This window comes from Lethenteron reissneri, chromosome 28 (genome assembly GCF_015708825.2).
Source record: "Lethenteron reissneri isolate LAM-NWPU_2019-01 chromosome 28, ASM1570882v1, whole genome shotgun sequence".
Taxonomy (NCBI): domain Eukaryota; kingdom Metazoa; phylum Chordata; class Hyperoartia; order Petromyzontiformes; family Petromyzontidae; genus Lethenteron; species Lethenteron reissneri.
Window position 1 is genome coordinate 11,935,741 of NC_083806.1, and position 13,717 is coordinate 11,949,457.

The 13,717-nt window shown below is 58.1% G+C and overlaps 1 protein-coding gene across 1 annotated transcript; it reads left to right on the top strand.

The window, feature by feature from the left end:
* Positions 1-13,629, top strand: RUSF1 (RUS family member 1). Its single transcript, XM_061561666.1, has 14 exons — positions 1-160; positions 799-1,021; positions 1,356-1,433; positions 1,782-1,896; positions 3,077-3,122; positions 4,461-4,493; positions 5,575-5,680; positions 6,106-6,207; positions 8,637-8,707; positions 9,978-10,167; positions 11,300-11,358; positions 11,825-11,889; positions 12,502-12,654; positions 13,376-13,629. Exons 2-14 carry the CDS (start codon positions 821-823, stop codon positions 13,543-13,545), a joined length of 1,389 nt encoding a protein of 462 aa, XP_061417650.1. The 5' UTR covers positions 1-160; positions 799-820; the 3' UTR covers positions 13,546-13,629.
* Positions 13,630-13,717: the final 88 nt, after the last annotated feature.

The following is a 13,717-nucleotide window of genomic DNA, read 5'->3' on the forward strand; positions in this document are numbered from 1 at the left end:
CCGCCAAACACGGAACGCGTGTCTCTGTCACTACACACGAAACACGTGTCCCCCTCTCTCCCTGTCTCTCTCTCTCTCCCTGTCTCTCATCATCGCCGCTCTCTCACTCGCCGCGTGTCAACGGCGCCGCGTGGATCAGGCGGTGGGGAGTGGAGGCGAGGTGAGGGGGGAGGAGTTGTGAGGTTCGATGAGAGGGCTGGTTGAATTAGGGGAGCGGTGGTGCAGCAGTTAGCGCTACCAACCCCAGCGACCCGAGTTTGATTTCCCGCTCACGGCCACCAACACCGGTGACGATTATCTGAACCGGTCCTGGGCCTCCCCGAGGTCTACTCGGCCTAAAATGCGTACCTTTGGTGCGGTGTGTAGTAAACATTAGCGCTGGTGAGACAAAGGCGGCCGGGCGTGGTGCTGGCCAACCACCCCCTCGCCACACACGCGCGCCACACACACGTATACACACACACGTACACACACGTATACACACACGTGCCTCAGCAGTCTGTTAGAGGGGGGGAGCGGCGATGGGGGTTGTGAGTGGTGATGGTGAGGAGTGGTGATGGGGTGGTGATGGTGATGTGAGGAGTGGTGATGGGGTAGTGGAGTCTGCGTGTTTCTCTCCCCGTGGTCGCGTGGATTTTTCTCCGGGTCGTCCACGTTTAGAATCAACGCGCGCTCAGAGTGTTTGCGCTCAGAGTGTTTGGGCTGCTATGAATGTCCCGTCACCAGCCATCGTTCAACATACATCAACATACACCCGGTAACCGCTGCTGATGCTGCTGCTGATTATGATGACTGCAGGAAGGGTTTGGCGTGGACGAAGATGGCCATGGAGGAGGAGGTGGAGGGGGTGGAGGGGGTGGATGAGGTGGATGAGGTGGAGGGTGAGGAGGGGGAGATCGTGGCGAGCGAGCGCTACGGGAGCCGTCGCCCCGAGCGCCACTACCGGCGCGCGGCCCGCGGAGCCGCCGCCGCCTGGCGCAGCCACGGGCTCAGTGGCGGCAGCCTCCTCTACACTCTCACGGTGTGTGCTGTGTGTGTGCTGTGTGTGTGCTGTGTGTGTGCTGTGTGTGTGCTGTGTGTGTGCTGTGTGTGTGTACTGTGTGGGTGTGCTGTGTGTGTGTACTGTGTGGGTGTGCTGTGTGTGTGTACTGTGTGTGTGTGTGTACTGTGTGTGTACTGTGTGTGTGTGTACTGTGTGTGTGCTGTGTGTGTACTGTGTGTGTGTGCTGTGTGTGTGTACTGTGTGTGTGTGTACTGTGTGTGTGTGTGTGTGTGTGTCCTCCTTAACCCGGAGCTTTGGGCCTGCCGCTGCCAGGTGTGCTAACCCTGCGTCCAATCTCCCCCCTTTGTGGCAGTCGGTCTTCCTGCCCCAAGGCTACCCGGAGAGCGTGAGCGAGGACTACCGGACTTACCAGACGTGGGACACGCTGCAGGTGCGTCGCCGCGCAACTTTCAGCGGTCGATGTTCTGATGCGCTTGATGGCCCCGCGAGTGCCTTGAAGGAGGAAGAGGAATGCCAACGCCAGGAGGCAGTGCGGTGATGATGCCCGGGTCTCCAATGAGGGATAGTTTATTCTGGACGGCCGCGTTGTTCCACTCTGTTCGCGCAGCAGCGGCGGCAGCGGCAGCAGCGGCGGCAGCGTTCCCCCGGGTGTGGGTGAGACTCCAGGACACGGTCTGTCGGCTCAGGTGAGCGTGAAGACGAGGCTGTGGTCAGCGCGTTGATGCCACCGTGGTGTTGGTGGTGTTGGTGGTGGTGTTGGTGGTGGTGGTGCGTGCAGGCGTTCTGCAGCAGCGTGACGGGCGCGCTGGCCACGCAGGCCATGCTCAAGGGAGTGGGCGTGGGCGACGGGGCCGCCTCGCTGGCCGGGGCCACCGTCACCTGGCTGCTGCGGAGTGAGTTCGCTGTGGGGGCCGCGACGGGGCCGGGACGCGAGCGGCCACACGTTCGGCGGACAATAATCGTAGATTAGAATCTTTGTGTCGACCGGAGGAAGCCAATGAGCTGTCGTGCTCTATATCGTTGACGTGCCGCGGATGGGCGACATGTGAAGCTTCCACTCAATTAAAGTGGCCACGCTTCTACGTGGGATATAACTCGAGTGAGTTGCAAGTGATGTGGATGTCTGGCAATTTGTTTCCCGGTGACACTCGCTGACCCAACTCTCAATAAACAACAACTATAATCACTTAACATATATATTATATATAAATATTTTATATATTGCACGTTAAAATTGTGTCCGGATTGTGCCGTCGGCGTCATGAGCCGAAGAATCCGTTGGGAAAACCTGGCGGAGCAGCGCGACCCCTTGGTGCGGGAGAGCGGCCCGCTGAAGCGGAGATCAGAGAGCTACCTCTGCCGAGAGCCCATCGACACTTCCACGCGTTGCACTGACGCTCGCTGCCTCCACAGATTGGCCGAGATCGGGCACGTTCCGGACGCTTTGGCCGGCGGGGCTTGGTGATGCAATCACCCGATAAAATACACGCCGCTTTAAACATTGCAGGACGCGTAACGGCTCCTTTTGGCGGACTGCCGGTAAAAACGAAACGAAAATTTGTTTTATTTTACGAGGTAAGGCCCACTGAGCTATGTAGGTACTTTTCAAAAGTGACCTGGCCACAAATGAGAGATCCTGGCTTGTCAAGTGTAAACTGATAGCAGCAGCGAAATACTCCGGACGAGTGATGTTGCTCATAAATGTGGAGGGAAAAACCAGAGGACGCGGAGATACACTGGGAGAGAGAGAGAGACACGCAAACTCCAAATACACAGCAGGCCTCAGGGTCGGCATCGAACCCACGACCTCCTGCGTACCAGACGAGGTAGTTAACATCTCGGGATCGAACCCACGACCTCCTGCGTACCAGGCGAGGTAGTTGACATCTCGGCATCGAACCCACGACCTCCTGCGTACCAGGCGAGGTAGTTAACATCTCCTAGCCACCGCGGCACCCTTAGATGAGAGCTTCCCCATGCCGGTGATGAGGCTGGGGGCGGGGGGGGGTTATGTGGCCATGCTTCACCACGCCGGTTTCTACATGTTGGAGTGTTTAATTTTGTATTTTGCAGGTGGAACGGGAATGCTGGGCAGCATCGTGTTCGCCTGGAAGAAGGGGTACGTCCTCCCTCACCGCGCCGTCCAACACGACAGCTTCCTCCCACACGCACGAGCACTCTTAATCAAAATATCGAATGGCTTTTCAGAATGAGGATCCTGATTTATCCGGGAGGAATCTCAGGAGCTACGAAGATCTATTTAGTTTGATTGGCGAGCAAACATCTCGATATATAGAGGACTGCAAAGCTTGGGGAATTGTTTGGAACGCCGGCTCAGTGCCCTAGCCGCCACCGCTGCCGCTGCCTTCCGGCTCGTGTCTGTGGCTCCTCAGCGATTGCGATGAAATTTGTATGAACGACGCCTGCTATACGTGAAACGAAGCATTATTATATATTATTATTATAATATTCCCCCGAGGAAAACAACCAGCACATCGCCGTCACACCTCTCGGGTAGATAACAACCGGCACCGGGTGTCAACAGACGCTGCAGCACGTGGAGCAAAGTCGTCGTACCTCGCTGCGGATTTGCAACATTCCTCCTCCTCCTCTGGGTTTTTTTTTTACCGATCAACCAAATCAAGTGGCGTGTTTGCCCACAGCGTGACAACTTGATTGGCTCTGTCAGGTGGTGGAGGGTTATCGTGAAAAGTCTCCATTAAAACTGCACCAGGACCCACCACCCACCACCAACACCACCCACCACCATCCACCACCACTACCCACCCACCACCCACCTCCACTACCCACCCACCACCACCACCCATCACCCACCCACCACCACCCACCACCATCCACCCACCACCACCCACCACCACCCACCCACCACCACTACCCACCCACCACCCACCACCACCCACCACCACCACCCACCCACCACCCACCACCACCTACCACCACTACCCACCCACCACCACCCACCTCCACTACCCACCCACCACCCATCACCCACCACCCATCACCACCCACCACCACCCACCTCCACTACCCACCCACCACCCACCTCCACTACCCACCCACCACCACCACCCACCACCACCCACCACCACCACCCACCACCACCCACCACCACCCACCACCATCCACCACCACCCACCACCACCCACCTCCACTACCCACCCACCACCCACCTCCACCACCCACCACCATCCACCACCCACCACCACCCACCTCCACTACCCACCCACCACCACCCACCACCCACCACCACCACCCACCACCACCACCCACCACCACCCACCACCACCCACTACCCATCATCACCCACCACCACCCACCATCCACCACCACCCACCACCACCCACCACCACCCACCACCATCCCCCACCACCACCACCCACCACCCACGTGCCAAGATGAATAACACATTGGCATTTAAATGCGTCTTCTTTTGCAGGTCCAATCTGGATTGCGATGCGAAGAAATGGAGGTAAAGCAGCTGTGATAACAGAAGCGTGAGTGTACTGTGGTGAGATGTTGACTACCTCTCCTGGTATGCAGGAGGTCGTGGGTCTTATCCCGGCACCTGTATTATTTGGAGTTTGCGGTGTCTCTCTCTGCCCCGTGGTCGCGTGGACTGTTCTCCGAGTACTCCGGTTTTTCCCTCCACATTTAGAATCAACATCACGCGTTTAGAATATTTGACTGTCGCTTTAAATTTCCACATGATGATGATGTTGATAAGCCACTTCGTTATCAATTGTGGCCAGGTCGCTTCTGAAAAAATTGCCCCGTAGTTCAGTGGGGCCTTGCCTGGTTTAACAAGAAATTGTTAAAAGCAACAAGGCGTTGGGATGCTGCTGGATTCATGTAGATGCCACCCACCACGCGCCTCGGTCTTTGTTCAGCCTGTGTACGCACCTCACGCGCCATGGCGGGCTGCGCTTTACCCTCTCGTATTTTATTATAACGACATTTTTCCACAACGCGGCGTTCTTCAGAAACGCAACAACTCGCGCGTTACAGGAGAGCAGACTGATCGTACGTCCCACCCACCGCAACCTCCCTCCTCTCCCTGGTGTCATCTCCAGCGCTCTCCGGCCACGTTCTAGTCCCAACCTCCTAGCGATCGCAATCTCCTTGCCCTGGATTGTTTATTCATACAATATATACTTTTCATTTTTAAGGGTTTTCTTTATATTACTCAACAGCTACTGATAGTGTCACTGTCCGTACGCCTATTTAAACAACAATAGAACTGGTCATCAGAAAACATCTTTGACAATGTAACGTCTCATCAGGCTGCGTGGCGTGAACAAGTCTCCAACTCTTATCGCCCCCTCTGCCCTCTCGAGTGCTGTGAAGTAGATGGGACATTGCCCGAGAAACGTCGTTAATTTTTTCTAAATATACTTTAAGGCGGCACACACGGTGTTATTGACGAAGGCGTTTGAGTTTTGGGATTAATCCCCCCTCCCCCCTTGATTGCCGTCACAAATAGGCGAGTACTTATTATGATTACTACGACAACCGCCGCCCGTCTCTCATAGTCGTCGTTGTCTACGCTGAAGGTTGTTTGCCGACGTGCTGAATGACGTCGCGATATTCCTGGAGATCCTGGCTCCCGGCTTCCCGCCTCTCTTCACGTTCGTCGTGTGCGTCTCCGGCGTGCTCAAGGTGAGCTTGAGCGGCGTGCGCACGTCGCTGACCCCGTCGCCACAAATTCATTTCTCGCTCTTACGTTGCTTCAATAGTACGGCTCCAACCAATTGGGGAACGTCATTTGATTTAAAGTGCCATCGATTCACTCCGACGCCGCTTTGAAAAATGTAAAGAAAAGCCTTTGTCCTGAAGAACATTTTTACAATAAAAAATTAAATAAAAAATCTAAATGGCGCTTACGAGAACGCAGCAGCGTCGGCCGAGGAAACGTAGCCGCCCCCACCGTCCGCCCAGCCAATGAGAGCGACAGTAGCGTGACCCCCACCGTGACGGCGCGTCGTGAACCCGTGGTGCGTGTGTCGTGAACCCGTGGTGCGTCGTGAACCCGTGGTGCGTGTGTCGTGAACCCGTGGTGCGTGCGTCGTGTGTGATGCCCCCAGTCCGTGGTGGGCGTCGCGGGAGGAGCGACCAGGGCGGCTCTCACCGTGCACCAAGCTCGGCGCGACAACATGGCCGACGTGTCGGCGAAGGACGGCAGTCAGGTGACCAACGCCGTCCACGGGGCTGTGTGTGTGTGTCTGTGTCTGTGTGTGTCTGTGTGTGTGTCTGTGTGTGTGTGTCTGTGTCTGTGCCTGTGTGTGTGTGTGTCTGTGTGTCTGTGTGTGTGTGTCTGTGTGTGTGTGTCTGTGTGTGTGTGTCTGTGTGTGTGTGTGTCTGTGTGTGTGTGCCTGTGTGTGTGTCTGTGTGTGTCTGTGTGTGTGTGCCTGTGTGTGTGTCTGTGTGTGTCTGTGTGTGTGTGTGCCTGTGTGTGTGTCTGTGTGTGTGCCTGTGTGTGTGCATGCCTGTGTGTGCATGCCTGTGTGTGCATGCCTGTGTGTGCCTGTGTGTGTGTGCCTGCTGTGTGTGTGTGTGCCTGTGTGTGTGTCTATGTGTGTGTCTGTGTGCCTGTGTGTGTGCATGTGTGTGTGCCTGTGTGTGCATGTGTGTGTGTGTGTGTCTATGTGTGTGTGTGTGCCTGTGTGTGTGCATGTGTGTGTGCCTGTGTGTGCCTGTGTGTGTGTGTGCCTGCTGTGTGTGTCTGTGTGTGTGCCTGCTGTGTGTGTCTGTGTGTGTGCCTGCTGTGTGTGGCCACGCGCCCAACTTCGCGCAGCGCGATAATGGACCCAGCGACCTGGGTTTCCGTTCCCAGCCACGGCTAACATCAGAGTGTATCCAAGTAGAGGTGTTTTTGGGGCTAGATCGCGTAAATATAAACGTGTCATTAACCCCGCCACCAGCCAATCAGTCAGGTTTGCCACGTAAACAAAACGTGCCAATTCGTTACGAGTTCGGCACACACACACACACGGTGTTTTGGAAAGTAAACCCACGACAACGTTTACAATTCAAGTACCGTGACGTTTCACCGGTAATTACAAGAACAACCAGCCTCATCAGGCAATAGCCAGATTTGTGGAGAATTGCTCCTGTTTTCGGTCTCATGTGATGCAAGTGTGATGTCGTCACTGTTAGCCAATCAGGTGCGAGAGGGGTGGGGGGTTAATGTGGTCACATAAATTACAATGGATATCTAGCGTACGTACGCATGTTGAATTTCTTTTGCACCGTACGCAGCCCAACGTGCCAATCGGAGGTGCGGCCCAACACCCGAGGATGCCTCCTCCGAGCGAAGTTTTTTCCTTGTGGTCGACGCTTGTTGAGTCTCGGCAGGAGGGCTGCCCGACGTGCCCGTCACAGTGCTGCCCCGTCACAGTGCTGCCCCGTCACAGTGCTGCCCCGTCACAGTGCTGCCCCAGTCACAGTGCTGCCCCGTCAGTGCTGCCCCGTCACAGTGCTGCCCCCTGTCACAGTGCTGCCCCGTCACAGTGCTGCCCCGTCACAGTGCTGCCCCGTCAGTGCTGCCCCGTCACAGTGCTGCCCCCTGTCACAGTGCTGCCCCGTCACAGTGCTGCCCCGTCACAGTGCTGCCCCCTGTCACAGTGCTGCCCCGTCACAGTGCTGCCCCGTCACAGTGCTGCCCCGTCAGTGCTGCCCCGTCACAGTGCTGCCCCCTGTCACAGTGCTGCCCCGTCAGTGCTGCCCCGTCACAGTGCTGCCCCGTCACAGTGCTGCCCCGTCAGTGCTGCCCCGTCACAGTGCTGCCCCCTGTCACAGTGCTGCCCCCTGTCACAGTGCTGCCCCGTCACAGTGCTGCCCCGTCAGTGCTGCCCCGTCACAGTGCTGCCCCCTGTCACAGTGCTGCCCCGTCACAGTGCTGCCCCGTCACAGTGCTGCCCCGTCAGTGCTGCCCCCTGTCCCAGTGCTGCCCCGTCACAATGCTGCCCCGTCACAGTGCTGCCCCGTCACAGTGCTGCCCCCTGTCACAGTGCTGCCCCCTGTCACAGTGCTGCCCCGTCACAGTGCTGCCCCCTGTCACAGTGCTGCCCCGTCACAGTGCTGCCCCCTGTCACAGTGCTGCCCCCTGTCACAGTGCTGCCCCCTGTCACAGTGCTGCCCCGTCAGTGCTGCCCCGTCACAGTGCTGCCCCCTGTCACAGTGCTGCACCGTCACAGTGCTGCCCCCTGTCACAGTGCTGCACCCTGTCACAGTGCTGCCCCGTCACAGTGCTGCCCCGTCACAGTGCGTCACAGTGCTGCCCCCTGTCACAGTGCTGCCCCGTCACAGTGCTGCCCCGTCACAGTGCTGCCCCGTCACAGTGCGTCACAGTGCTGCCCCGTCACAGTGCTGCCCCGTCACAGTGCTGCCCCTGTCACAGTGCTGCCCCGTCACAGTGCTGCCCCGTCACAGTGCTGCCCCGTCACAGTGCTGCCCCGTCACAGTGCGTCACAGTGCTGCCCCGTCACAGTGCTGCCCCGTCACAGTGCTGCCCTGTCACAGTGCTGCCCCGTCACAGTGCGTCACAGTGCTGCCCCGTCACAGTGCTGCCCCGTCACAGTGCTGCCCCGTCACAGTGCTGCTCTCCTTTACGCAGGAGACGCTCGTGAACCTCGCGGCGCTGGTTTTCAGTCTGATGCTCACGCCGCTGGTGACCAACAACCCCACGTAAGTCACCTCGGGACGAGCAGAGAGAGAGGCCGGCTGGTCACACCACGCAGACTGTGGTCACACCGCCCAGACCGTGGTCACACCACCCAGACCGTGGTCACACCACGCAGACTGTGGTCACACCACCCAGACTGTGGTCACACCACGCAGACTGTGGTCACACCACCCAGACTGTGGTCACACCACGCAGACTGTGGTCACACCACCCAGACCGTGGTCACACCACCCAGACTGTGGTCACACCACGCAGACTGTGGTCACACCACCCAGACTGTGGTCACACCACCCAGACCGTGGTCACACCGCCCAGACTGTGGTCACACCACGCAGACTGTGGTCACACCACCCAGACTGTGGTCACACCGCCCAGACCGTGGTCACACCACCCAGACTGTGGTCACACCGCCCAGACTGTGGTCACACCACCCAGACTGTGGTCACACCACCCAGACTGTGGTCACACCACCCAGACTGTGGTCACACCACCCAGACTGTGGTCACACCACCCAGACCGTGGTCACACCGCCCAGACCGTGGTCACACCACCCAGACTGTGGTCACACCGCCCAGACTGTGGTCACACCACCCAGACTGTGGTCACACCGCCCAGACTGTGGTCACACCGCCCAGACTGTGGTCACACCACCCAGACTGTGGTCACACCGCCCAGACTGTGGTCACACCACCCAGACTGTGCTCACACCGCCCAGACTGTGGTCACACCACCCAGACCGTGGTCACACCGCCCAGACTGTGGTCACACCACGCAGACCGTGGTCACACCACCCAGACTGTGGTCACACCACCCAGACTGTGGTCACACCGCCCAGACCGTGGTCACACCGCCCAGACCGTGGTCACACCGCCCAGATTGTGGTCACACCACCCAGACTGTGGTCACACCGCCCAGACTGTGGTCACACCGCCCAGACTGTGATCACACCACCCAGACAGTGGTCACACCACCCAGATTGTGGTCACACCACCCAGACTGTGGTCACACCGCCCCGAACAGAGACCGTGCAACTCGTGACATCGACTCGGTGCCCCATTCACAGAGAGGAGGAACCATCACAACAGCGACGATTCCCCACTCCGCTGCTCCTGACGCAATCATCTGGCTCCATCAATCACCTCGATGTCAACTTACCCGCTGCTAATCTCGACCCCAACATTGGCAGCGTGAAAAAGAAGTCCCACCAACTTCAAAATCTCTCCCGGTTGCTTAACCTTGACCGAGGTTCGACCGCCCCCCCCCCCACCCCAGGCTGACGTGGACCCTCTTCCTGCTGTTCACCGCGCTGCACCTCTTTGCGAACTACCGCGCCGTGAGCTGCGTCGTCATGGAGACGCTGAACCACGCGCGGCTCGCCATCGTGGCGCGCCACTTCCTCGCCCACGGCTCCGTCCCGAGCCCCGCCGCCGCCAACGCCCGCGAGTCCGTCATGCCAGGCACGGCCGCCCAGCTCGCCCACTCGCTCAGTCGCTCGCTCAGTCGCTCGCCCCGTCGCTCGCTCGCCTGCTCGCTCTGTCGCTCGCCCCGTCGCTCGCTCGCCTGCTCGCTCTGTCGCTCGCCCCGTCGCTCGCTCGCCAGCTCGCTCTGTCGCTCACCCCGTCGCTCGCTCGCTCGCCCGCTCGCCCAGTCGCTCGCCCACTCGCTCAGTCGCTCGCCCGCTCGCCTACTCGCTCTGTCGCTCGCCCCGTCGCTCGCCCCGTCGCTCGCCCTGTCGCTCGCCCACCCACTCCATCGCCCGCTCACTCGGCAGAGGTTTTCATTCGAAGCTGGCTTCGCGCCCGAGTTGCGCGCAATTCAAATCTCTTACGCGCGGGCATACCGTGCAACCGGTTGCAAGGGAGCAGTTGAGCAACCGATTGCTTGCAGTAGGGTATGGACCCGACTGTCAAGCAGCGACACGCTCGGCGATTTGTCGTGACGCGTTGCCCGAAACATCGTCTATTATATATTTATTTAGCGTTTTCTCAGCCGAGTTATTTACGAACGTGTTTGAGTTTTTAAAAATGATTACGTGTCCTTGTGCACCACTGCCGACTTAGCAGCATCATTTGTTCAATTTGTAACAACGGCATTGCTTCCTGCGAGAGTTTCTCCGCCCTCGTCCGCGTGACCTCCGATTCGCACAGTTGGCTACCCGCGGCGCAAAAATCAACATACGTGCACGTAGACACACATACATACACACATACATACACACGTACACACACATACATACACACGTATACACACATACATGCACTTAGACACACACATACATACACACGTACACACACATACATACACACACACATACATACACACGTACACACATACATACACATACACCTACATACACACGTACACATACATACACACGTACACATACATACACACACCTACATACACACGTACACACGTATATGTACACATTTACACACGTACACGCACATGTACACACGTGTACATATACATACAAACGTACACGACACGGGCAGCCTAAGTGTAATAAAGCGGTGAAAGAGACGACGTGGAATGTTTGCGAGATGCCACACGAGACGCTCGGACGGCAACCGCCTGCTTTGTGATCCCCGCAGCCTTCGGCAAGTTCCCTCGCGGTCAACGTCGGCGTTCCCTTCGCCGACGTCGTCACCACGTGAGGCTCCCACACCCACACCTTGAGCACGTGGCTCCTTGCTTGCCCCCCCGTGTTGACGCTGCCCCCCCCCCTCCGTGTTGACCCCTTGCCCCCCGCGTTGACCCCTTGCCCACTGAGTTCTCTGCGCTCGAGAAGCTCGTGGGTTGGAGGAGAGGCCGAGGAGGATGGCCTCACGACCTCGTGACCTCGTGAGGCTGCATCAGAGCGAGACTCGGGGATAAGAAGGAGGCTCGCTTGAGGGGCCTTGCCAAGAAGGACCCCTGGGGAAGGGGGCTTGCTAAGGGGGCTCTGCCAGAAGGGACCGCTCGGGGTTGAGCGAGCCAGGGTGGACGCTGCTGCTTCGTGACGTCTGGGCGTGTGCTCCCACACGTGACTTGACCGTGGCCCTTTCCACCATTTTCAAAGCCCAGTTTCCGCTTGGCTGGAAACCGTTTCCATGTTGGGTTCCTTTGTTGCGTTGCAGGGCAAGTGAACTACCGAAGGATGCAAGCGACAGGAAGTACCTCCTCCGACTAAACAAAGCGCGCGGTGAGTGTAGCAGGTGGCATGGGACCGTGACTTTGTTTGGCTGCGTGCCAGACCGTGCCACTCAGTGGCTTGGCTGTCGAGTGTGCAGGCGGTGTAACTGCACCGGAGCCCACGGGACAGGGCGGCGCAGGCGCCGGCCTGGAAGGCCTCGGTTCTCCGTGCCAACCGCCGATTCAGCGGTGTCCAGGAACAGAGCACGTGTCAACATTCTCACCGCTTGGCAATTTTATTGAGCGTTGACCTTGTTAGAGTGTTTTGCTCACGCTAACCGGGTGAAGCAGTGTTGCAGTGTTTAGTGTTGTAGTCCTTCCCCCCGCACCTCCGATTAGCACGGTCGGCTACGTACGGTGCGAAAGAAGTTCCAACGTACGTGCGGTACAATATCTAAACCCACCACCACACCTTCGTGAGCACGCGCTGACCGGCGTGGTGGAAACGGCCCTTGCGAGTTTCGACGTGGAGCCCTGAATCCAGAACAGGGGCAGGGTGGCCTCCCTCCGCCCGCGTCCCGTCGACGGCCTTCGTGGGTGCCGCTCGCCAGTCGGCAACTTGCCCCGACCGTCGCCACGACGGGTGGCGGCTGGCTCTGATTCTCGGGCGGGCGTCGTGCAGGAGCCGTCTCGATCGTCCTGCACTACTCGGCCGGCGCGAGCGACATCATCGCGGCCTGCTTCCACGCACAGCTGCTGAGCCTCGCTCTGCTGCGCGGGGCCTCCGTGGAGGTGGCCGCGGCGCACCGGGACGGCTTCCTGCAGCTGCAGAGAGGCGAGTCGTAGCGGCCCTTCTGCGGAGTCCGTAACAGTGGGTGCACTTTACTCAACTTGTTTTTATTTTAGCAGGTAAGGCCCCACTGAGCTGTGTAGCTCTTTTTTTCAGAAGTTACCTGGCCACAAATGATATCTCAACGAAGTGGGCTTATCATCATCATCATCATGTGGAGATTTCTAGCAGCCAAATACTCTAAACGCGTGACGTTGATTCTAAGTGTGGAGGGGAAAACCGGAGGGACCCGGAGAAAAACCCACGGGACCGCGGGGACAGCCGCGTGTCAATGGCGCTGTCTCCGAACTCGAGCGTGCCGCTCGCAATCAGAAGGTTGCCAATGAAAAATGTGTTCCATTTAAATTTCCATACTTGGCAGCAGGTCCCGAAAGTCCGAAGACTCACCCGGTGAGAGGGATTCTCTGGATAAATGGCAATTAACCTGAGAAGAAAAAAATTGCTTTGTTTGGGAAAAATGGAAGGAAATGGAAAGAGAGGAAGACCTAACAGAGAGAATCTCATGACGAAAAAATAAGAGATTGGTGCCAAGTGTGGTCCTGCTTGAGCATCCTGGCACTACATGACGGAGAGGAAAATAGGAACAAATGACGAAACGTGCAATGGACAGCTCCAGTGCTATCTGATGATAACGTGAAAAAATTGGCAACTAGTTTTTTTTAACCTAACCCTCGATGTTGACTTTGGCTCTCGTTTCCTGGCGCAGAAGTAACCGACGGCGACCACCGCTCGTCGGCGTCTCAAGATTTCGCGACGCGCCTCTTCCCGGAGGTGCTCGCCGGGCTGCAGAGCGCCGGCTGGGCCATCTCCGCAAGCCTCCTGCAGGCCGACGAGTGGCGCGCACAGTGGCACGAGGGCCGCAAGAAGGCGCAGTGACGTCGTACGTCAAGAAGGGGGTTTTGATAACGACACGAGAAAAAACGATTGAATTTGGGGCATCTGTTCCGTTGGGGAGAAATGTGGGGGGCTGTGGGGGGCTATGGGGAGCAGGAGGAGAGGGGGCTGTGTGGGGGGGGACGGGTAGGCCCAGGCTGCGGGGGGGGGGTAG